Source organism: Corvus moneduloides, chromosome 12, assembly GCF_009650955.1.
Source record: "Corvus moneduloides isolate bCorMon1 chromosome 12, bCorMon1.pri, whole genome shotgun sequence".
In the NCBI taxonomy this organism is placed as follows: Eukaryota; Metazoa; Chordata; class Aves; order Passeriformes; family Corvidae; genus Corvus; species Corvus moneduloides.
In genome coordinates, this window is record NC_045487.1 from 4,555,256 (window position 1) to 4,577,205 (window position 21,950).

Consider the following 21,950-nt stretch of genomic DNA (forward strand, 5'->3'; position numbering starts at 1 on the left):
CTCCATGGGGACTACCCTGCTGTCCCTGGACACCACCCTCCAGCCCTTGGCAGTCACAGGGAGCAGGGCTTATCCTGATCCTGGGCAGCATGTGGCTTTTGCAGTATCACAAGGAACAGGAGACATAGGCATGGGAAGAGAAATTGATCCTCCTTCCAGCTTCTCCTTGAGCAGAGATGTCATTTCCCCGTCTGAGACTGGAAATCCAGAACCTCATTCAGAGAGCAAGGTGTGATTATCATTAACTCTCCATTAAAGCAGGAAGATCATTGCCACTGAAGGTGAAAGGGGACATTCCCTGTCTTGGAGCAGCCCACCTGGGCAAGGAAAAGCACCCTCACCTTACACTGGGGAGAGGAATGCACGTCACTGCTCTTTTGAGGCAGCAGCTCGGGTAGGAGCCTGGTGACAACGGATGTGATCCCTCCTCTAGAGGAGCTGCTGAACTGTGAACGTGCAGAAGTGGATTTCCAAGCCGAGCAATACTTGCTGTCTTGAGTGACCTACTTTTTTCGCACGCTATGTGAATAGGGTTAGGCAACAGTTAACTTGGTGCTGAAAACTGAAACTTTTGGGTAGCAACAATTATCACATGTCTGGTGAATGCCATGGCAAACCTCAGTGCCCCTGACAGCGGTTCCTGGGCAGTACCCCATTTAAGTCCCATATTTTGAGAACATATCCAGCAGGAACATGGTGCTTTGCTAAATTGAGCATAATCATTCAAATTCATTTATCAGATCCAACAGGAGTTTTGCTTATTATCATGAGTGGCAATTTACCAAATGTACCATTTTTAAGGTTATCTCTTAAATCACAAAAAATGAAAAGCATTTTCATGTTGAGCATCCAAGCAGTCCTGTGCATCCGGATGAGCAAAGCTGAGCAAGTGAGGCTGTTAGCAGGATGAACACAGCAGCAAATCCAGCTTTCCCAAGGGCCTTGCTACGTATCACAAAGAACACCAGCCATAAAATCCCACCCTGCGTCACCATCACTCTTCACTGGGCCCTGTGCTAGCAGGTGTATCATGATTCCTCCCGACCATTATTTCATTTTATCTGGGTCAGCAGATGCTCACTTATATCTGTACTCATTTATATTCATCCCTAGTTGAGTTTTCACTGAGATTTTAAATATTTGTCACCCATATGGGGAGGAGAAATAAGTTAACAAATGAATCACTCATTTGGACTTTGCATTAGTTTCCCATGCCTGTGCTCAACGGCTAATAACCGTTTCCAAAGCTGGGATTCAGTATGATATTTCAGTATACATATTTCAGTATGATATGATACTTTGGATGCAAATTTTAATTTTTGAACAAAAGCTGATTTTGTGATACATTGGCCAATTAAATTAAACAGGTCTCCTCAAAATGAACCCCAGTTACAAGCAAGAAACTTAACCCTGATAGTTGCAGCTCAAAAGCCTGGTGTGTTTTATCTCCCTGTTTTTCCCAGAATGAGATCCTGGCACCCTAATTCACAGGCACCAGGGCTGATCTCCACAGAGAGTCGCAATCAAGTCAACTCTTTCTTTGCAGCACAAAGGAAATCACATTTCTTTGAAATGCCGAGGAAATCTGAATGTGTGTTCCTGTTCAGCATGATTAAGGTGTCACATAGCACTCCCACACACCCCGACACAGAGAACTTCTTGCCGGCTGCTGATGTCAAAGCAAATCAGCTGAAAACACAGAGGGGTTCTGAGAAACACAGCTAGGACGCACCAGGCAGGCTGGCAACGAGCTACCCTGTGCCATAGGGACTGGGCAACCTCAGGGACTACCCCTGAGGTAGGGCACAGGATGGGGACAACACAGGAGTGGTCCCCTGCCCCCCAGCAGGTTTCTAATACAGGCACAGATCTGTGGGGCACAGATCTTTCATCATATAGAAATTTCTGTGTGTGAGCTGCTTGTTATAAAACCCTGATAATAACAGTGCATGTATCCATAGCAATTGGGAATCTCTCCAAGGGGTGCACTGCTTTGGTTTTGGATTTTCCCAAAAACCTTCTCTGTGTGTGCTCCATCTTGGTCCCAGTCACCCAGGACATCTCTCTCTCTGTCCCTGTTCTGTCTCTCATCACCCTGATGGTTCCAGCTGCCATCCTCTTGCTTTTCTTCAGCTCTTTGTTCTGTATATTTTTGCTTGTGTCCTGTGGTTCGTCCACTATTAACATTAATAATTTAGGAAATTGTCTTCTTCTGCTGAAATCAATTCCTGTGCTACTGCTGCTAAGTGCTGGGCCTGGGCCCAAGAGCTGCTATGATGGGGACCAAACAAAGGAAACAAAATGGAATGAGAATGGAGGAAAACAGGCACCTAATCCTTTAGCACCCTGTGAATTTAGGTGGGGATGCTCGAAGCCTAAGAAACACAAGCACCACATTTCAGTAGAAATCCCTTCTTTTCCAAAGGTCTCTCACATGTGTGTTACAGTCCTGGTGCTGGAAGAATTCAGCCTCAGTGCAGGAGTCCCACAAGGTCTGTGGTCCTCCAAGGCAAAGCTGCTCAGACACAGGCAAGGGGGACTGACTTGGTGGAAAATACATCAGCCTGTGCCTCTGCAGCTGTTCCCCTAATGAAAACTGTGAAGAACCAAAGTACTTGTGCAAAGCTATTGATAGAAGCAGCCCTTTCTAAGTGCCATCAAACCTCCATCACTCTGCCAGGGTCCATCTCCCAGAGCTACATCAACCGCACGCAGAAGATGCCGTCCTGATGGTGACTCATTTCCCTGCAAGTGGCAGAGGAATAAAAGCACCTTGTGCCTCAAGGCTCAAGCTGGGGGGACCAAGTTCTCATTTCCTTCTCTGGCCTGCACAGCTACACTGCTGAGGGCCTCAGGTGGGGAAACTGTCAACAGCAGAGGGCACGGACTCTGTCTTGGAGACACATTTTATGTCCTTAATCCCAGGGCTTTAATAGCTCTGTGAGGGAGAGAGATAAATAACAAGACAAGGAAAACAGTGATTTAGGGACCAGGTATGCAGACAGTTTAACTAAGGCTGAGAGGATAAATTCATCTGGTATAACATCACAGAAGATCAACTCTCATCCGTGCTGTTGAGCCACACAGCTGTGGTCCTCTGTCCTTCCTAGAGCAGCATTTTAGCAGAAGGACTTTTTTACTGTGTTTTTAAGTGGCTGGATTCAGACACCACCCCCAGACACAAGCAGGCTGCAGCTGTCCCCTGAGGGCAGGAGAGGTTGGCTGGACAGAGGAGGATTTGTGCCAGGGCTGGGGCTCAGCTCCCACCGTGAGCTGCCGGTGCCCCGCGGCTGGACCGAGCCCCGGCGCACCCTGGGGCCGGCAGGAATCCCGGGAGCACGGGGAGGACACCACCACACAAATCCCAGCTGGCACTCCCGGGGAGCGGGCATGCCAGGAAGGGTGTGGACACCCAATGCTTCCACTTGCCTCCTCCTCAAGGGCTTGGCTGATGTCCCCTCGGGACCACAGGCCCGGGTGCTGGGGACCCAGCGCTTCACTCCTCAGCTGGATCCAAGCCACGTCCTTACTCTGGGGCTGGCTGGCCACTCGCACACCCGATAGGCAGGGAATGTGAGGACACACTTCCCATACCCACCGGAGCTGGAGGTGCCTGGAGGCTGGGCAGGAATGCGGTGCCAGTCGTGATGGGTTACGGCCAGAAGCCAGGGCAGTCACGTAATTAAATAACGAGAGCAGATTAGGCAATCTCTGTGCTTCATGTTGACAAGGCTGGAGGAGAGAACAGAACATGTAATCAAATGAGGGGGGGTTCTTTCTTTCTTTACTTATTTTGAGAGAAAGACAATATTACAGCACCGTAAGTGGTGGCATAGCATGCGCTAATTATGCTGCTGGGGATATTTCTCTCTTGCAGGTTTCAGGATAAGAGTGAGATTTTTATTAAAGCCTAAGAGAGAAAAGAACTGGAGGAGCTGGCGTTCACTGGGAATTAAGCCCCCGATTCACTTAATGCTTATTCAATTAACCTCCGTTTGGCTAACCTGCCTAAGAACACATTCACCTCTTCACATCAGTGACCTGCAATCAGAAAAATCACCTGTAATCCAGCTCCCTCCAGGCAGAGACCGATAGCTACACAGTCTCAATGACAGATCAGGCTAAATAAAAAGCACAAATCCACAATCTGCTATCAGGAGATGTCTAAGGCTGCCTTCTTTTGATGGTTTCTGCCAAGATATTCCTGCTGAGTCACTGGGTTTGCAGAGCCATGTGCTAGAGAGAGCTGCCAGAGCTGACCCAGGGCAGGGGCTGCCACTGCCTGCAGACGCTGAACAGGAGCTGTAAGGAGCACCTGGGCTCTTTCCTTGGCCTTTCTTGGCAAAGCTGCAAGCCAGGATTGGAGTAAAATTGTACCGAAGAAATCATCTGACTGGTACAGGAGGTGCTTTAGCTGGATTGCTTCACTGGCTTAAACAGGCAACTAGACATCTACTTATTCAGCTCGCTGTTTCCCCAACCCAAGGATGTAATTTGGTGACTCACCACCATTCAGGTACCAGTAATGACAGCTGGAGTTTTTCCCCAAACAACTGATTTCGGATACATAATTCATTTAGATCGTGTTAAAAAAATATGCTCCTGATTTTTGTCTCTATGGTGCTAAACACATCACGTAACGCCTTCTGCAGCAGCGACCTGGCTTACCCTGAATTTGGGAATCATCCAGACGAGAGAGGCTCTCTGCTTTCTTGAGACACCCTTCTGAAGTGATCTGCGGAGAGACGATCTGCCTGAAAAGTGACAACCCCAGGTTGCTAATGAATGTCCCCAGGCTTTAGCAAACCTGCCAAAACCTTGCTGGAATTAGCGCAGCGTCTTTGGTTTAGTAAAGACCTCCTGCAATGTGCAAGAGAGCAGGTACCCTGGGCTGCAAGGGGACTCATGGTATACATGCAAAGAGACATTTTATCCTATTTGGGAAATCGCTGGCTAAGCTATAGGTGACACCATTCCCTGGCAGTGTCCTTCGCCTTGACACCTTTTCAGTGGGAAGGCAGCTCGTCACGGCCGAGATGTGTGTGGAGTTGCCTTATTTACTCTCCTGGGGTGGCATGAATCAGAGTTGAAAAGTGCAGTATGTTGAAGTCAACCCATATTCCCATGATGTGCAAGTGTGAGTCACTCGGCAGGGAGATTCTGCCAGGGTCCCTCCTGGACGACCCGGCTGTGTTAAACACGCCGGAAAATCCGCGGATAAAAAAATCCCCAGTGACGCACGGGAGCCGAGTAGGCTCCGTGCCTTTTTGGGGAAGCTTCTGAAACGCCGACGTTTCCTCTTGATCAATAATCTGGTTGGCAGAGCAGGGCTTTGAAGCAATTCAGAAAGCTCAGTTCTCTTCTCACACGGCCACTGCTGCTTCTCTCCGGGAAGATGACGTGCAGGGTAACCCCGGGTGCAAGCAGGGGAAGGATTTCTCCTCCACGTCTATTTAAATCTCCTGGAAGAGCTGCTGCTTACAGGCAAGATAATGCAGGATGTGAAGGGGCTTTCTTGGGATGGGCAAAGAAAAATTTTTTAAAAAGAACAAGCGTGATCCCAAGGTCTCACAGCTGATCTCTGGTTTTCCCCATCATCTCCTTTCTCCCTTCTGTCCTCAGTAAATACCACTTGTGGGGTTATCATGGGCTGCTTCCTGCAGAAAGTGAGCTGGAACATTAAGACAGGGGTTTCTTGGCCTTAAACCCTCTGATCCTCCACTTACCAGAGCTGATCCTCCTGTCCCTGCAGCCGCCACAGTGAGGACACCACTGTCTTGGCGATGTTTTCCACGCTGTTGTCCTGACTCAAAATACAAGGAAAAGCCACTGACAAGAATATTTCCAGATAAATATCTCATTAATTTCAACCACAGGCAGCTGTGAGTCATTTCCCTTTGACTACGCTCCTCTCTTGTGACCAGAAATTGGGTAGTGGAGCTCTGGTACTGTGTAAAATTCATAATTATTTTGAAGGGATATCAATAAATTGATAATTATCCTCAAAAATTCAGGCCTAAAAAAATCCTTTATTTTCTCAAGAGATCTGCAGTTAGTTAATCGCCTTTGCTCCTACCACAGCTGTGGGATAAAATTAAGCCATTTTACTGCAAAACTGTTGAACTTCCTTTTAAGACTCAAGCAGCAGGTTGGGCTTTGCTTGAACCACAGTTCTGCCTCCTGGTATCTTGTGTGTTTTTCCTCCAAAATGAAAGTGGCATGAGGTGATTGCACCCCTGGTCACCTGCTCTACCGCTGCCTCAGGGCCCCGGGTGGGAGCACCAGGCTGGCTCCCTCGTGCCATGTGGGATTTGGCAGCTCTGCTGTGCCTCTGCTGAGCTTTTCCTTTCCTTTCCTTCCCAGAAACTGGCTCAGCTCAGCCACGCTCAGCAGCAGAGCAGCTCAGAGCCTGATGGATCACAGACCCTGGAGCCTGAGCGCCAGCAGTGTCTCACATGCCAGATGTTTCTCTTTTAGACAGATTGCTTCTTTTTTTTTCTTTTTCTGAAATAACAACAGCTTCACCAAGACCCAAACCCCCAACTTCAAAGCTAGAGCTGTGCCTCAGAGTGCAGACAGGCAAGGAGACAGTCCCTGGTGGGGTCACACAGGGCTGGCCGTGGTCACACGTGGAGTGATGCAGCGGCATCATGTGACACAATCCGTCACTGGAGCCTTTAGGCCTGCACTCAGTATCCACTTAAAAACACAGAACCGAACAAAGATCCCCAGACTGCTTATTAATCACTGGGGTCTGCCTTGAAATGAGCTAAAAAAGAACATTTTCCATCAGCTTTCATGGGATTTGGATTATACTTTTTCACTGGAGATGAATTCATGGCAGGACAGAGCCCTCGGCCACCAGCGACCAACCAACCTGCCACCATGTGGAGGGGCCTGTGGGGTCCTTCTGGGCTGTCAAGACTGCTGTGGGAGCACTGGTCAGGGTGCTCACCCTTGGCCAGATATGGCATGGCTTCAGTTGAGCACAGCACTGAAATCCCACTTCATTTAGACCCAAACCTCTTGCCAATTATTTTTCCTCACTTCACTCACTGCTCGTTAGCCCTGGGTTCACCCTGGTGACTAATGACTGCTCTTGTCTGAATGCAGTGCATTTCTAGAGAATAACCAAACTTCAGGAGAGGCTGCTCATTTGTACTAATGAAGAGGAGGGAAAACGTGATGGTGGGGGAGGATAAACACCGTTGTCATCTTATGAATTTCCCTAATTCTCCTTGGGGGTGGTCTCTGACGCTGTGGGTACTTAAAGGATTTTAACCTGAATCATAGAAAAAAAAATTACCCAGACCCACCCCATGCTGTGCTGGGACAACTTCCCAGCAAAGGAGTGGCCACTGATGCGTTTGCTTCGTGCTGCATTTTAAGACATGGAGGAATGGAAAATATCCCACCCACCTGCTCCTCCACAGTCACCCCTCCAGCCATTTGCTGCCTTCAGGCCACACCACACCATGTCCAGGGAAAGGAAGGGTCCCCATGCCAGGCTGGGCTCCCCATAGCCCCTGAGCACAGTGTCAGCCCAAACCAGGCCCCAAAACCCAAAGCAACTTCACTTGTGAGCTGCAGGAAGCCAAGAGCTCTGTTTGGCCACCATGAAGATGTTGGAGTCCATGAACGGACAGGAGATGACTTGTGGCGTGGCAATGGACAGTCACAGAGCCACCGTGTCCCCACGTCCCTGCTGATGGCAGTTCTCCCTCATCACTCCTGGGATGTGCTGGCACAGCAGTGGGGATGAAAAATGGACAATTTCACCAACTAACTTCCACACGGGGCCGGGAGCAGGGCGCAGTTCAGAGGCCCTGGGCAGCAGGGCAGGGAGAGGAGGAGGAGGAGGAGGAGGAGGAGGAAGGCCCAGGACCGCAGTGGCTGGTGCCAGAGCTCGGGCGGGTTTCCTTGGCAGCCGCAAGCTCAGGGCACTCACCATACCTAAGTGAAGATTTTGTCGCCATGGAAACATTGATGTCATCAGCTCTGCAGCAGCCTCAACCTCAACTGCAACTTTTTTTCCCTTTTTCTTCTTCCCCCCGCCCTGGTTTGGGGCTTTTATTTATTTATTTGAGAGTTTCTCACAGGAGGTGACCCTGGCACTGGGCCTGCCAGAGCATCTAGCGATGCCCACCAGCCCAGACCCTCCTCATGTCATTTGGGGGGACTGGAGACCCCCTCACTGGTAGCAGGGGGATGGGGCTGCATTTTGGAAACACTCATCAGGACCGTGCTCTGCCCTGTGCACACCAACCCCTTTTCCCTGTCCTCATAAATCCACTGTATTTCCAAGAAAGGAGGTTTGGAAGCTCCCAAAATGTGAAGACAGTGACCTGGGCAGAGGCTTGGCACTCTGGGGTCCTGCAGCTCTCACTGTGCAGGAACACAAGCTCACTGTCACAGGCACCATAGCAGAGCCACCACAACCTGCTCTCCTGTCAGGGGGAGCCAGACAAACCCCCCAAAGAGGGAATTCCACGCCTCCTTGAGGGATGTAATCCTGTGTGAGCATCCGATGGCCATGCACAGCTCTGGCTGCGCAGTGGAGCTTTGCCCTCCACGCTCGGGGGAGATTCCCCCAGCTCTAAACCAGAAATCCCTCTGACAATGACACCCAGCACATTTTCTGAAGAAAAGAGTTGTGAAGGAGCAGGACCTGGCATCTCTACCAGGCTTCGGCGAGGAGACTCAGCCCTCTGCCAGTCTCAGTTCCAGGGATGGATTTCATCCCATTAGCCACATCAATGATTCCCCTAGAGCCTCCTTTAACTTATCAGTTAATAGTGGACTGTTGCAGAAGTCTGGGTCAGACTGTTCCAGCCAAAAATACTCTACCGAGTTCACTGCAATGTTAAAACAAGAATTTCACCTCAGTGAGGGCAGGAGCAATGCTGTGGCTAAGCTCAGCTGTCCCGGCTGCTCCTCACACAGCCCTTCCCCCGAGTCACAGGGAGGTTTGTTTCAGCTGTAGCTGGGATTTTTATAAAGGTTTATTTTTTTATTGCTACACTGGACAAATCCTGCTCCTACGCTAGGAGCAGAGCAGAATCTCTTTTCCTTACCATGAAGGGGATCTTGATGGGCCCCATCCAGGCACGCAGGCACAGGGATGCTCCCCCAGCCCTGCCACTGCTCATCCCATCTGTCAGGCCTGGCGAGAACCACGTGGAAAGAAGACAGCTGGTAAAACAGAATTGGAGAACAACATAAAACCCTAGTCAATAGACAGGTTTACAATACCTTTTCTCTTTTATAAACAACAATCAACCACAGATTGTGTCTTTCCAACATTATGGCCTAAACTGAAATTTGAAGTGTTCCTGATAAATGTGTTTTTGCAGCTTTCAAGGATCACACTCTGCCCCTCTGCAGCAGTAAATAACCAAACCTAGCCCCAAGATCATAAAGCACCTGGCAAATGACTCACTAACATTAGTTATCCTTAATGTCATCATAATAGGTAAAATATAGAAAGAAAAGCGTTCCTAAGCCAAGGTTTCAGTATTTCAACATAAGGAGGTGCAGTGCATACCAAAGAAGTCAGTGGGTCTCTGACTTCATATTCAAAGCAAACTTCTCTTTTTAGAAGAACTTTTTCGTGATTTAAGACAAAAGCAGGGATTTCACAGCAAAGGCTTATGCAAAACCAGGAGATTCTGGGTGGGAAAGCCTGCTATGATTTAAAGTATCTCAGTATCTACTGTGAACAACTCAACTTCAAATGTATGCTGCATTAGAATTAAAGGATTAATGTTTGATATCCTATCCCAGTTGGAAGAAAAAATTAACAGGAAACTGGTTACTATATCAACTGCCAGATCTGTGAAGCAAACTGGTGAATTTAGGTGCTGAGACCAATTCAGTGGTCTGAACACAAACTGGGAGCTCTGTTCTCCTACACAAAGCTCTGTTTGGGTCCTTGTAGAGATTGGTAGGTAAAAGACACAAATTTACATCAACAAGGTTCATCCGCGGCCAGCAGATCTCTGTGAGGTCTGGGTATGTATATATTTAAAACCTGATAGAGCCTATTGGAAAATTACAAATGTATCACAGTACTTGTTCTAGCTGGTTGGTGAAAAGCATGAAAGTGAGATTACCTGAAAAAAAAAGGAGTTATCTGGCTCGCAGGAAAAATACCTGCACATTTGATATTACTGGCAAAAAGGACGTTCCAAGATCTGTTAACAAAAATGGCTAATCTCAAATACTTACTTAAAGTTTTCCCCCATCAATAGAAAATGGAAAAAAAATGCATTGTAACATCTACATAAAACAAATCTTTTGATACGTGTACTCCATTTAGTTGGAAAAAATTATTAAAAATTCAAGAGACAGCAATATAACTGAGTGATGTGTTCTAATGGGCACAGCTGGTTGGTGTTACAGGGGCTGGGAGAGGTCAGCACTGCCTTTAGCAGCACTTACTGCCCTACTGCTTATAGATGTTTGGAAAGTTTCAAGGAGCTCTTTCTCCAGATTAAAAATCCTTTACTGCATTTGGGGATTGCTAGCCCAGAGCCCACTGTATTTCCAAGAGGGCTTTACCTGATGCTCTCTGGGAAGCGTAAGGAGTGAAGAGCATCAGAGACACTTCTTGTTCTCGGTGCTGGAGGGGCTCAGAGATGGAGCCTCTCCCTGCCTTGGGGACCAGGACAGATCACAGCCCCAGGACAAGGCCCACCAGCTCTGGGGGAAGATCAGGACACAGAGCAAGCTGCAGGTCTGCCCCAGGGACACTACAGGTGCTCCACACCCACCCAGTGCCACCATCTCCCACACGTCCCCGTGAGGTCCCTTAGCCAGCATTAGGCAAGGAGCCTCAGGTCCCCAGGGATGGGACTTGAGGATAACCTGGCCTCCACCTGGATCCCGTGAACAACACATACCAAGCTCTTACCTGGTAAAAATCCCACCAGACAATGCTTCAGGCTAGCAGCTGTTTCAGTACTCCCCTACAAGCAAATCCATGCTGAATTCTCAGGATTTTAGGCATATCTTTCACTCTCTGAGCAACAAATAAGCTGAGCCCACACAGCTGGGAAACTGGAGGCAAAGGTGCTTTGTGCGATTCATCTTTGTGTTTGGTCTTCTGAAACTCAAAAGGTAGCTGTGAGCAGTGGAAGCAGCAGTAGGAAGGCAGGACAAGCACAGGGTTTTAATGAGGACAGGAGAAAATTGCTCCTGAAACTTGGCAGTGCTGCCGCTTTGTGCTCTTTGGACTTGCATCAGAGGTACTGCACGAGCTCGGGTTGAAAGCCGAGAGCTGCAGGTTAGACAAGCCCTCGGCATTCCGAGTCCCCGGGATGATGGGCTGCAGTCACCTCCCAAATGGAACCAGGCAGCTTTTGAACGGCTCCATTATCAGCGAGCAGCAGCTGGGCACAGGCAGAAAGACATCATTATCCAGGGGAAGCCACCAGCCAGCCACGAGGCCCAGTGCTCTGGTACAAAAAGCTCATGAAAACTAAGTGCAAGCTGAGATACAGCATCTCTATTACAGCATGTCTAATCCCCACCTTCCACAGCTGACAGGAGAATCCTCACTCGGACACAATCCTGAGACAGCCTCCCAATGCTGCTCTGTAATTGCGCAGGCCTGAGACCAAAGGCAGCTGCCCTGGCACAGTGATGGCTCCAGCCAGGTGAGACAGACCCCAAGTACCATTTTACTTAACACCACACTGACCAGCTCCAAGCTCACTCAGACTTGGTTCAGCCTGCTGCCACGGCAGGGGGAGATTCTGCTGGTTCAGGAGCGGGGAGGGAGCACAAAGGAGTTTCTTGGAGGCTGTTGCAGAAGGCAGGGCTGGGGCAGGTGTTGAAGGGGGATCTCACACATGCCCATTCCCTGCTCACTCCAAGTCACCTAACGTGGCATCTCAGCAAAGCTCTGTGGATGTCCAGGCTTCTCCCGCTGCTGATGATCCCGCTGAGGTTGCAGAAGCCAAATGCTGTCACCAGTTCCCCCAAAGGCAGAGCCTAGGGAGCTCAGGGAGAGGTCATTGTCTGCAGCAGGAAGAGCAGCTGTATCCAACACACGCTTTCATCTCACCAGGGCTTAAAGCTCTCCTTCCTTCTCAGTCCCTCATGCAACATCCCAGGAATATTTCTGGCTCTTCTGGGTCCAGAAGGGCTTTGTGAAGTCCTTGCTGTTGCCAGGGCAGGACAGCCCACAGGCAGCAGTGACTGCTCAAGGGAAACACCCAAAAAGCCCAACAGCCTCAGCAACAGCTCTCTGGTTTCAGTGAAGGAAAAAAAATGAAGGCAGGTAATTCTCTTTATCAAGGGCCACCCTGTGAGCTCTTCTGAGCTTGGCTGGAAGCACAGTACAAACCCTTGTGTTTCTCCATGTCCTGAAGTCTCTTTTGTGGAACAGAACAGAAATACAGATAAAAGTGGGAGTACAGGAGCCAGGGAACATAGGTGATGAAGGCGGCTCTCAGAACACCTGAAGGAATGGGTTTCAAGTGGGACCCATTTGTTTGAAAGCTGAAGAGTTCAGTAGCTGTGCCAATGATGGAGGCAGAGTTGTGGAGCTCCAGCTGGGTCTCCTGCTGGCATCCAGCCCACAGCCTGGAGTGCTCCATCAAGGACACTGGGAGAACACAAACACAGCACATCCCTGCTTTTGGAGGCTGCTCTGGAATGCACCTTAATGTACAGAAACCCCTCTCAAGCCTGGAGACACCCCAGTGCTTCCCTCACTGTCTACATCAGGCAACCAGTGCAAGAAACCCCCTCACCGGTGCAACTCTTTTGATGGCCACTGCAAGGACTCCTTCAGCCTTTGAAGGACTGGGGATGGTGCAGAGAACAGCCCTTGGGAGGGATGCAAGAACAGGACACACACAGCTCAGCTGTCCTCCTTCCTTTTCCTCCTCCTCCCTCCCTTCTAGGTGGTGGTTCCTCCAGCCTGGGGAGTGGTGACAAATGCCCTGGCTGCCTGCTGGTCCCCCTGGAGTCTGCACCTCCCACAGTGTCCCCTCATCACCAGCCAGCCAAAGCCTGCTTCAAAGAAAACACAAAGCACGCAGCTAAAAGATATTCACTTACAGTTTATTTTTGCCTGAAATTATTTCACATCTCTTTGTACACAGCTACAGAACAGTAGTAGTAAACCATTGGTAAAAGCAACAGTGCTAAGGAAAATGTTGGCATATTTTTTCTTCTTTTTTTTTTTTTTTTTCTTCTTCTTCTTCCTTCCCATACTGCATCTTCATACAGTCTGGGATTTGAAGGGGGGGGAAAAAAAACCTGACACACTACATGAGTTAAGACTCAATTTGTTTCATTATTAAAAAAAAAAAAAAGAAAAAAAGAGAAAAACAACATCATTTGGGACGGGGTTGTCTACATAGCAACAACTTAAAAAAAAAAGGAAAACAACAAAAAAACCTGAACAAAAAGCTTGGCTTTCCATTGAATAAGATTAAATATATATATATTTATATAAAAAAATTACATTGGCTGTATGTGAAACCTTGAGGTGCTGAAGAATAAAATAAAAGTGTTAAACAGAGGAAAAAACTTTTTTGTTTTGTTTTTGTTTGTTTTTTTTTAAATAAGCAGCTCTGTACAATGAAGGCTCATTATGAAAAAAAAAGTCAACAGCATAGTTATAAAAGAAACCACAATTTTTAAAAAATCATCTTCTAAGCAACTGTGGAATTTGAAAAATGTAGCAGTCACATTTACAGACAGGTCAGAGCTATCGGATCAGCAACACCGCGATTTCCTCAGTCTCCCCAGAGGAACATGCAGAACAATGCGTGCACAGAACAGGGCAGGGAGCGGGAGCACAGGACAGGGGAAGGGAATGAGGGGAGGGGGGAAAAAAAAAAAAAAAAAAAACCAGAAAAAGCTGATGCACAAAGTGGAGGGAGAGCTTTTTTTTCTCTTTTTGAAATATCGGACGTAAACAGAAAACAAGGGAGGCAACTTGTAAAATCTACAGTTTGCAAACACCCCATTGGCAAAATAAACGTCTTGTCCCCGTCTCCCATGTTTAAACCTGACATGGCTTAAAAGACTAAAGAAAGTTTTCAGAATTTGGAAGGAATTGTGACTTTTATTAATCCCTGCACCCCCTCCCCAACAACCACGCTCCCCTTGATAAAGAGTTTCCTTCCTTTTTGATAACATTTGAGGCATTTTGAAATTAAAAAAGACAATGCAATGAATGTTGACAGAGAGGAGTATAATACAGTTTGCATTACTAAAAGGCAATTCTTCAAGGAGGACATTTCCTTAAAAAAAATAATAATAACAACAAGACAGCAAACTAGTTTATACAGTACTATACGCAAAAAAAAGGGTAAAAGAATTAACAATTCATAAATAAAAGACAGGTCCCAGACCTGTTATTTGTGAACCATTTTCTTAAATAGGTGCATTATGTAAATCTTATGTACAACAAAATTACTTTGCATAACAACTGCAAGGACATGGGGGGAGGTGAAAATCATATTGGTTTTGGTTTTCTTCTCTTGAGATTTTTGTAAGTTTGATTTTCTGGAGCAAAACTGGTGAAACAGGAGTTCTGGCTGGCTGGGTGCCAGCCAAGGAAACCCAGGTAAATAAGGACAAAGGAATATATTTTTTTTTCTCCACACGGCATAAAACACAAAGGCAAATAAAATCCACAAAGGTGTTTTTTTCCTCTTTATAATCCTCTTGCTGCTACAAAGTCCTTTTTTGTTTGTTTGTTTGTTTCCTTTTCGATTTAAATTATGTTGATTCTGAAATCACAAAGCTGAAAGAATCCGACAGGGTCCAGGCTTGCCCCGTCCTCCCAACACACACAACTCCACTCTGCTACCCCACAACCACAACTCCTGCCACCAAGTCCCTGGACTCGCTGCTCTACAGGAATTGGCCAAAAGTTATTTTCTGGTTTGTTTCAATCTGTTTTAAAATCTTTTCCTTCTCACAAGAAGCAAAAGAGAAGAGTCGGAGGCAGGGAGAGTTCACCAGGCTTCGGTGTAGCGGACGTCCACCTCCTTCAGGTTGGGGAGTTTAGCCTGTGAGGGGAGGAAGAGGTCAGAATTAACAACATGTTCAGGGCTCAGGTAAAACGTGATTTTTGTCAAATCTCTTGTGTGGGATGATTCCCTGTACTTATCCAACAGAGCAGTGGTACCCAAATTTGAGGAGGAATAGAGAAGGGGGGTAAAAGAACTTCCTGGGGACGGAGAGCACCTTGCCCCGCTGTTGCTGGTGTTGATAATTGGCTGCCCAGGGGAGGTAAAGGCCAAAAAACCTTTGTGTCCTGTGACTTTTTGTGTGACAGCAACCCTGGGACCTGTTCAGCTCTGAAGATCGTACTTGTATTTCGAATGTGGGCTCCTGAAAGAGGATGAAAGCACCTCTGCTTGGCAAGGAAAGCACAGAGCCCCGCTGGTGGTGGCGAGGATGACAGGCAGCTTAGGAGAGCTAAAGGGCAGATACAGCTTTCTGGCCTGTTTCCTATGTGGAAACAATCCTTGGACTTACTCAATTCAGAGGTCGTATCCAAATCTGGAGGAGGGCTATAGAAAGGGACAAAGCACCTCCCAGCAAACTGGGAGGACTGATCTGTCAACCACAACTGCAGGAAGAGGCATGACACCCTCACCCAGTGCTGAGCTCAGCGGTGAGCCGGAGCGGGCGGGTGTGGCGAAGGAACACGAAGCTGAGCCCTTACACACACACAGGACTGGAGTCCCACCTGCTCTAAAACCCACGCACCAGCCACCAGGTCCAGATCAGACCCTGAGCATCATTTTTTAAGCAAATGCTTAGCAAAATGTGTCTGTCCAACTCCCGCCATGAAGGCCTTGAACTGCAGCAGACAGAGACACGTTCCTCCTTCGGCCTCCACATTGCTCACTTTACCCTCCACGTACTAAAACAATTTGTAGAGCATTAGCAACTTTTGGTGTCTTTGCAGTCTCCCTGTCACAACTCCGCTGCTTTTGGCCGTGTCATTCCTGAATTACCCCACATGAGGCAGACGGGGACGGGCCATTTGCGCTGTTCCTACTGGCCGATCCCGTTTCCACGCTCTCTGACCATAATTGCACGGCTAATTCTCTCAAAACAAATAAACATGTTTAATTAGGCCAGGGCATAATTGAGGACTTGGAAGTTTCTAGGAGTCATTATTACCTCACTCCTTGATTTATGTGCACGCATATTTTGATAAGAGCTATTCATAATCCTACAGACACTGCCAGCAAATAATTTTTCAGTTAGGCAATAATGACTTCAGTAGTGGGTGTTTATTTATTGTCTGGTTCAGCCTGCCTGGTACATATGTGGGTGTCTGTGTGTGTGCAAGCGTGTTTAGTGGGGTGGGGGATGGAGCTGAGAGGAAATGTCATCACTGGCTTGTGCCCCAAATGCTCTCGCAAACTGAGGGGAGAAGAAGAAAAGATTTGTATCATAAATACGTTCTTTGAAGTCTGAGCTGTTCTTAACAAACCTACAACCATGTGCCCCAGGGAGAGAAACTACTACCTTTGAACACACAGGGCCCTAAAAAATGGCCACCGAGATAAATCTCAATGGAAGAGGTGAAAGGGGAAAAAGTGATGCCTGTCTGTTTTCTCAGCTTTTTGAATTCTCTGCAATCATCAGGACTTTGCTCACAGCCAGTTTTGCTGTTTGCCCTGGCAAGTCACTTTCTTGTGTTGCTGCTAAGGACTATTAATGCAATACCAGAGCAGAGGGAACTGGTTAGGAAAATGTGAGTTTCAGTAAGAAGTGAGTGGCAAAGGGCCTCAGAAGCAGGCGTGGGATTGGGGGAGCCTTTCAATAGATGCGATTTCAGAGCCCTGGGCCAAATACAGCATTGACCTTGATTGTCTGTAAATGCCTGGGGCCTGAAACAAGCTCCATTGTGTGAACCCATCTGCAAGCCAGCTGTTAATTCCAAGGACGACTTCTTTGCATATACAATTGTGACACAAGTTTTGAAAACTTGATCTTGAAAACTCCATGCAAGCAGCATTGCAGCTGAGTCCCTGGGGGAGCCCTGGCTCCACAGCCAGAACCAAAGACAGACGTTTGCAGTGAATTTTGAAAGCAGAGCAGTTATAGAACTTGCTTCAAGTTCCAAACTCAACCCAAGGTTGGGACCTTTTCAGTAAACCTGGCCCAATCTGTTTCAACATCCAAGACAAGCAAATGTCGAGTTTCATCTTGAGTCCTTGGGTCTCTGAGGTAAGATTTTGGGAGAGGCAACTCACACACCACCAGAACGAAGGCAAAGTCCACATGAAGTCATAAAAGCCAACACATTTCAAGCAAGCTTTGTCTGAAACCCCCTGGGGCTACATCCTGGTTCTTTACACCATTTTTCCTAAGCAGTTATAAAGTCACAGTAAAAACCAGACATTACATGTCAAATTTCAGAACTGGGCATCTGTGCAGACGTTTCTGCTCAGAGCCCAATTCCAGTCCTAGAGGTGTCAAGATAAATTTGCATCTTCCTCGATGCTTTTAGTTCTCCCTTTGCCTTCCAAATCAAAGCTCCATGATCCTGTTCACCCAAGTTACTTCTAGTCCTGTTAACAGTACAGGACATGGTGTGCACTAGATTGTACCTGTCTCTGTATCCTCATCAGAAACAATCAATATGCTTCTATTTATGAAACTTTTACTGATAAAGCCTTTACTGTTGATAGCACTGGCAAAAAGATTGAGCTCCTGATTCTATCTCATGCTTCTCTATTCAGTATATTAAATGTTTCCTGAGTCCATCAAAGCTGGAAACCTCACAATGCTGCCTTCAGTCATTAATTATATCCCCAAAATAATCCACTTCACCACTTCAGGTAACTTTCATGCTACCCACTCCACAGGGTCAGTTCTCCCTGCCCTAGGCATCACCACCATGCTCTTGCTACAGCTACTTCTCATCTCTAGAGGATGCAATTCACAAATACCTTGAGATCTTCGTAGGTATCTGCTGAAAGTTTGGTGCTGTTCATATTTAAACTACACAGGCTCTTCATGGCTGAAAGAGAAAACACACAGATATTTATGATCATGCTGCATTTTCTTAAAATATCATGCTTACAGTAGGCCAAAGCATAAACAAGACATGACTATGTGCAACACTCCCAGGAAAAAGCTGAATAGTGTAAAATACAGAAATACAAACGGATAAACAGCTGTTTGGGCCCTCATCCAGGAAAAAGTCCCTATTTAGGAAGGGCCATCAAGCATATGCTTAAGTCTGCTGACTTCAAAGGAGTTCAGTCAACTTCTCATAATCGGTTTCCTGCACATTATTCTGAATAGTGCCCGTTCTCAGTGCTCTGCGTGGTGCTCACTGATCTGGCAGGCCTCCCTCTCCTCCCCCCATTCCCATTTTAGGCTCCAGTACTTAGCAGAATAGTTTCCTAAGATGAGCCATAACTACTGGCCTGTCTGGCACGTCTGCGTAGGATCAAGCCTACTAAAGTAGCCCTCTAAACCCAACAATGAGGTTTATAATGCACTCCTGGGTGCAGGAGGGAGGTTCATTCCAGCACACCGAGCAGCTCTCAGTGCTCAGGGAATCCTGGATGCCTCACTCTGCCTTGCCTTGTTTAAACTAAGAACAGGGAGAGTTTCACCTCCCTAAAAACAAAGGAACAAAAACTGCCAGGAGTACGGAACCTGCGGCACTGACTGAGAAGCTGCCAGATGGCTTTGCAATCTTCCCCTCCTGCACCACAAGGCCAGGTCCCACCCAGAGGGGATAGCCATGGGAAGAAATCTGGGAGGTCCCTGGGCAACAGGTCACCACATGAGATGGAGACAGGTGCCATGAAGCCAGAGGCAAGATCTAGAGTATGGCCCAGGAGGACAAAGCCCACATGAGGCCACTCAGTGCCATCAGGCTCAGGTCCCCATCCCGCAGCCGGATGGCTGCAGGACTGGGCAGGGAGAAGGGAAGATTAAACCCAAACACAGCCACGGCCTGTCCTAAATCCCTGCAGAAGCAGTGCCATGGCAATGAGAGATCCATCTCCTGCCTGATCCTGCACGAATTCCACACAAGTGTCCCACACAGCCCCCGTTTTGTCACTCACAGCTCAGTGCCAGCAGCCCGGCGTCCGTGACCGGGGTCTCGCACAGGTTGAGCACTTGCAGCATGGTGAGGTGCTCGGACAGGAGCCGCAGCCCCGCGTCGCCGAACTGTGGGGCACAAGCAGAGCCGAGTCAGACAAGGCACCGACACCTCCTGCAAGGACCTCAGTGCAAACAGAGCCATGGAAACGGGGTTGGACTGAGCCCTCAAAGCCACATTCCAATCGCTCGCCACCATCACAAATGACAGCAGAGAAAGCAAATAGTTTTATCCCTGTCTCGAAGGCGGGGAACAGAGAAATTAAGTGACTTGTGTGCACTTAACCACAGGCCATCACTTAATTAGAGTGGTGCCTTTGAAGCCTGGACTTTGTACAAGCGGGCTCCCACCCAGACTATACACGATGGTTATGGCAGCCTCAGACAGTTCCCAACCACATCACACAAAAAAAGCACGATGCAAGTGGTATTAATTAGCTATTTTGGTCTCAAGAACAATGTACTATTGATTGGTAATTGTTCTATTGACCCAGTTGGTTTCTGCTGTTTCTAAATTCTAGATTAATGGAAACCAGGATATCGCAAAATAAAATGGAATCTAAACCCTTTTTTAATTCTTTAATTTAAAAAAAAAAAAACCACACGAAAAGCAGGCTCTTCATTCAGTGAAATCAAACTCATTTTGAACAAAAAGCATCGAAGTTTTTCAAATGCAAAAGTTACATTGTTAAGACAAATCTGGAGGAGATACAAACAGTCTTAAAACAAGAGAGCAATCAGTTTCTACTTCATATTCCCCATACAAAAAAAAAGGATATTTCTGGGATACAAAGTAGTTAGGAAAACAAAACAAAATATTTACATGACATTTTGGTTAAAAAAATGCTGCTTTTTGTGATTGCACTGACAATAATCATATTTTCAGTGAGCACTATGAATAGGTGCTAACAGAAAATGGGGAAAACCTATTCACAGTGGAGAACCTCAGCAAGCAAAATCAGCAGGGAAATGTAGAAGAAAAATTGAATTTTAGAAGTTCCTTCAATCAACAGCTGAATAATTTGTTCAGTTAACTTGGTCTCTTTTTGCTTACAAAATAATCACATTCTCATTATAATTTCCTTCTACTTATTCATTATCTTGAGGGCTTTTTTGTTGCTGTTGGGTTGTTCAGTTTTCAAGCAATTCTTTGCCTAAACTGCACAGACACTGTGCTTTGCTTGACCACATGAGCTGCACAGCATAATTTTTTCATCCTAACTGGGTGAAAGCAGAAGCACTTCTCAGATGAACAGCAGCACAAGTTCTACTCAGTACACAGTAGCAACCATGTCCAACTGGAACATTCAACCCAAGAGAGCAGCAACGCTTTTATAATTAAAAATAAAACAAATATTAAAAATTGAAAAAAAAAAAGGGGAAGAGAAAATCAGCTGCCAAGATGAGCTAAACCACAGGAAGGCCCTGTAAAAATAGCAGGAGGACAAAGTTATCTAAGCAAGCCTCTTCACACACTCTTCTTGTGCTGACGTAGTGTGGAATTTTGGAATTAGTCAGCACTGCTTCCTGCTCTGAGCCTCAGGCTGCAGAGCACTTACCTGAGTCGACCACAGGTTCAGCTGCTTGAGCGAAGGCAGTTTGATGAGGTGCTCAGCACAAGCACTTGTCACATTGGTAAAGGCCAGGCTGAGGTTTTCCAGATTTCCAAAAGATCCTGAGCTCAGCAGGCGGGCCAGGTCTGCATCCTGGAAGCAGACAGGAGATTGGTAAGAGAGACTGTGGATGCCCAGGCTGAGACCGTGCAGTGTCACCCATACTGGTAACCAGAGCGAGTTGCACAACTGCTCCGCTTGTTTACAGTAACAGAGAACCACACAGAGCAGTTTCTGTTTGTTTGGCAAGCAGCTGGGCTCTTGTGGCAGCATTGCTTCACACACCCTGGGAAAAATTTGTCCAAACATTAGGACAAAAATGTCCTTTGCATGCGTATCCTTACGAGACACAAAGGCTTCAGTGTCGGAACAAATGCTGAAGATGGGTCTTTGAACTTCATGAAGATTTAACCACAAGGTCCAGGTCCCAGCTGTGCTCAGCACCATTACCTGGCCTCAGTGAAGTTAGTCTGGGTTTGCACCAGGCTTAAATGCAACAGTGCTGGGTCTTTTTGAGACTTCCATGACTAAAATCCAGAACTGGACATTGCGAAGTTTGCCTTTTTAATGTAAAATTCTGTCCCCAGATCTGCCATTCCAAATCTGAGCGCCACTATAAATATGACAGCCTGGTGCTGGTGTTGGAAACTGTTGCATAGACCCAAGAGCAGAAATGTGCCCTTACTTGTGTAAACTCCAGTTGTGTTGACAGAGCAAGTAGAATGGCTCCCCACTCAACTGCCCAAAACCACTGTGCCACATGGCAAACATAAATCAAGTGTTTAAATATAGAAAGACAAAGCTTGTTTTTCTATTGACATGATTAACTTACTGTGGACTTGGATGGCAGTGTTAACCTTGTGGGGCCACCTTTTCTTTGCTGTAAAAGAGAAGATATTTTGGTCAAACAAGCTGCCATTCTACGTTTCAGACTCACTGAAGTACAGCAAGCTCCTCACACTAGAGTAAACCCTGCTCCCATTTCAAAGCTTCCTGCCAGCCCTTCTACCTCATCCCTGCTTTTCCTGCACTGAGTGTGCCTGTGGCTCCCCATGGGACACCCACTAACCACAGCTAAGTGGGTCTTCGTGCCTTCTGTCTGCTTCAGCCTGCCAGCATTTGGCTACTTTCACTTTAAAGGAAACCACTTTAAAATGCTGGGCAAAGTGAGCAAAGGGGTTAAGATGGCGCAGCTGATAAAATCATTTGTTTGACTTCAAAAGA

The 21,950-nt window shown here is 47.1% G+C and overlaps 1 protein-coding gene and 1 long non-coding RNA gene across 4 annotated transcripts in view; both read right to left on the minus strand.

Annotated features, from left to right (window-relative positions):
* Window positions 1-380: 380 nt before the first annotated feature.
* LOC116450068 lies at window positions 381-11,478 on the minus strand. 3 transcript variants are annotated; one of them, XR_004242666.1, is made up of 3 exons: window positions 10,913-11,478; window positions 5,727-9,192; window positions 381-5,474 (listed from the first exon to the last, which is right to left on the minus strand). It is a non-coding gene; the product is annotated as an uncharacterized LOC116450068 (long non-coding RNA). The 3 variants fall into 3 exon arrangements; XR_004242665.1 differs by having other exon boundaries at window positions 381-5,807; window positions 9,075-9,192; window positions 10,913-11,475; XR_004242664.1 differs by having other exon boundaries at window positions 381-9,192; window positions 10,913-11,473.
* A 1,572-nt stretch (window positions 11,479-13,050) lies between these two features.
* CMIP (c-Maf inducing protein) overlaps window positions 13,051-21,950 on the minus strand; it is a 131,748-nt gene continuing 122,848 nt past the window's right edge. Inside the window, exons 17-21 of the mRNA XM_032121753.1 lie at window positions 21,559-21,606; window positions 20,673-20,819; window positions 19,077-19,182; window positions 17,943-18,013; window positions 13,051-15,035 (exon numbers count right to left, since the gene is read on the minus strand). Of these exons, the coding sequence (XP_031977644.1) occupies window positions 14,982-15,035; window positions 17,943-18,013; window positions 19,077-19,182; window positions 20,673-20,819; window positions 21,559-21,606 (426 nt within the window). The 3' untranslated portion in view covers window positions 13,051-14,981. The remainder of the gene's footprint in view (window positions 15,036-17,942; window positions 18,014-19,076; window positions 19,183-20,672; window positions 20,820-21,558; window positions 21,607-21,950) is intronic.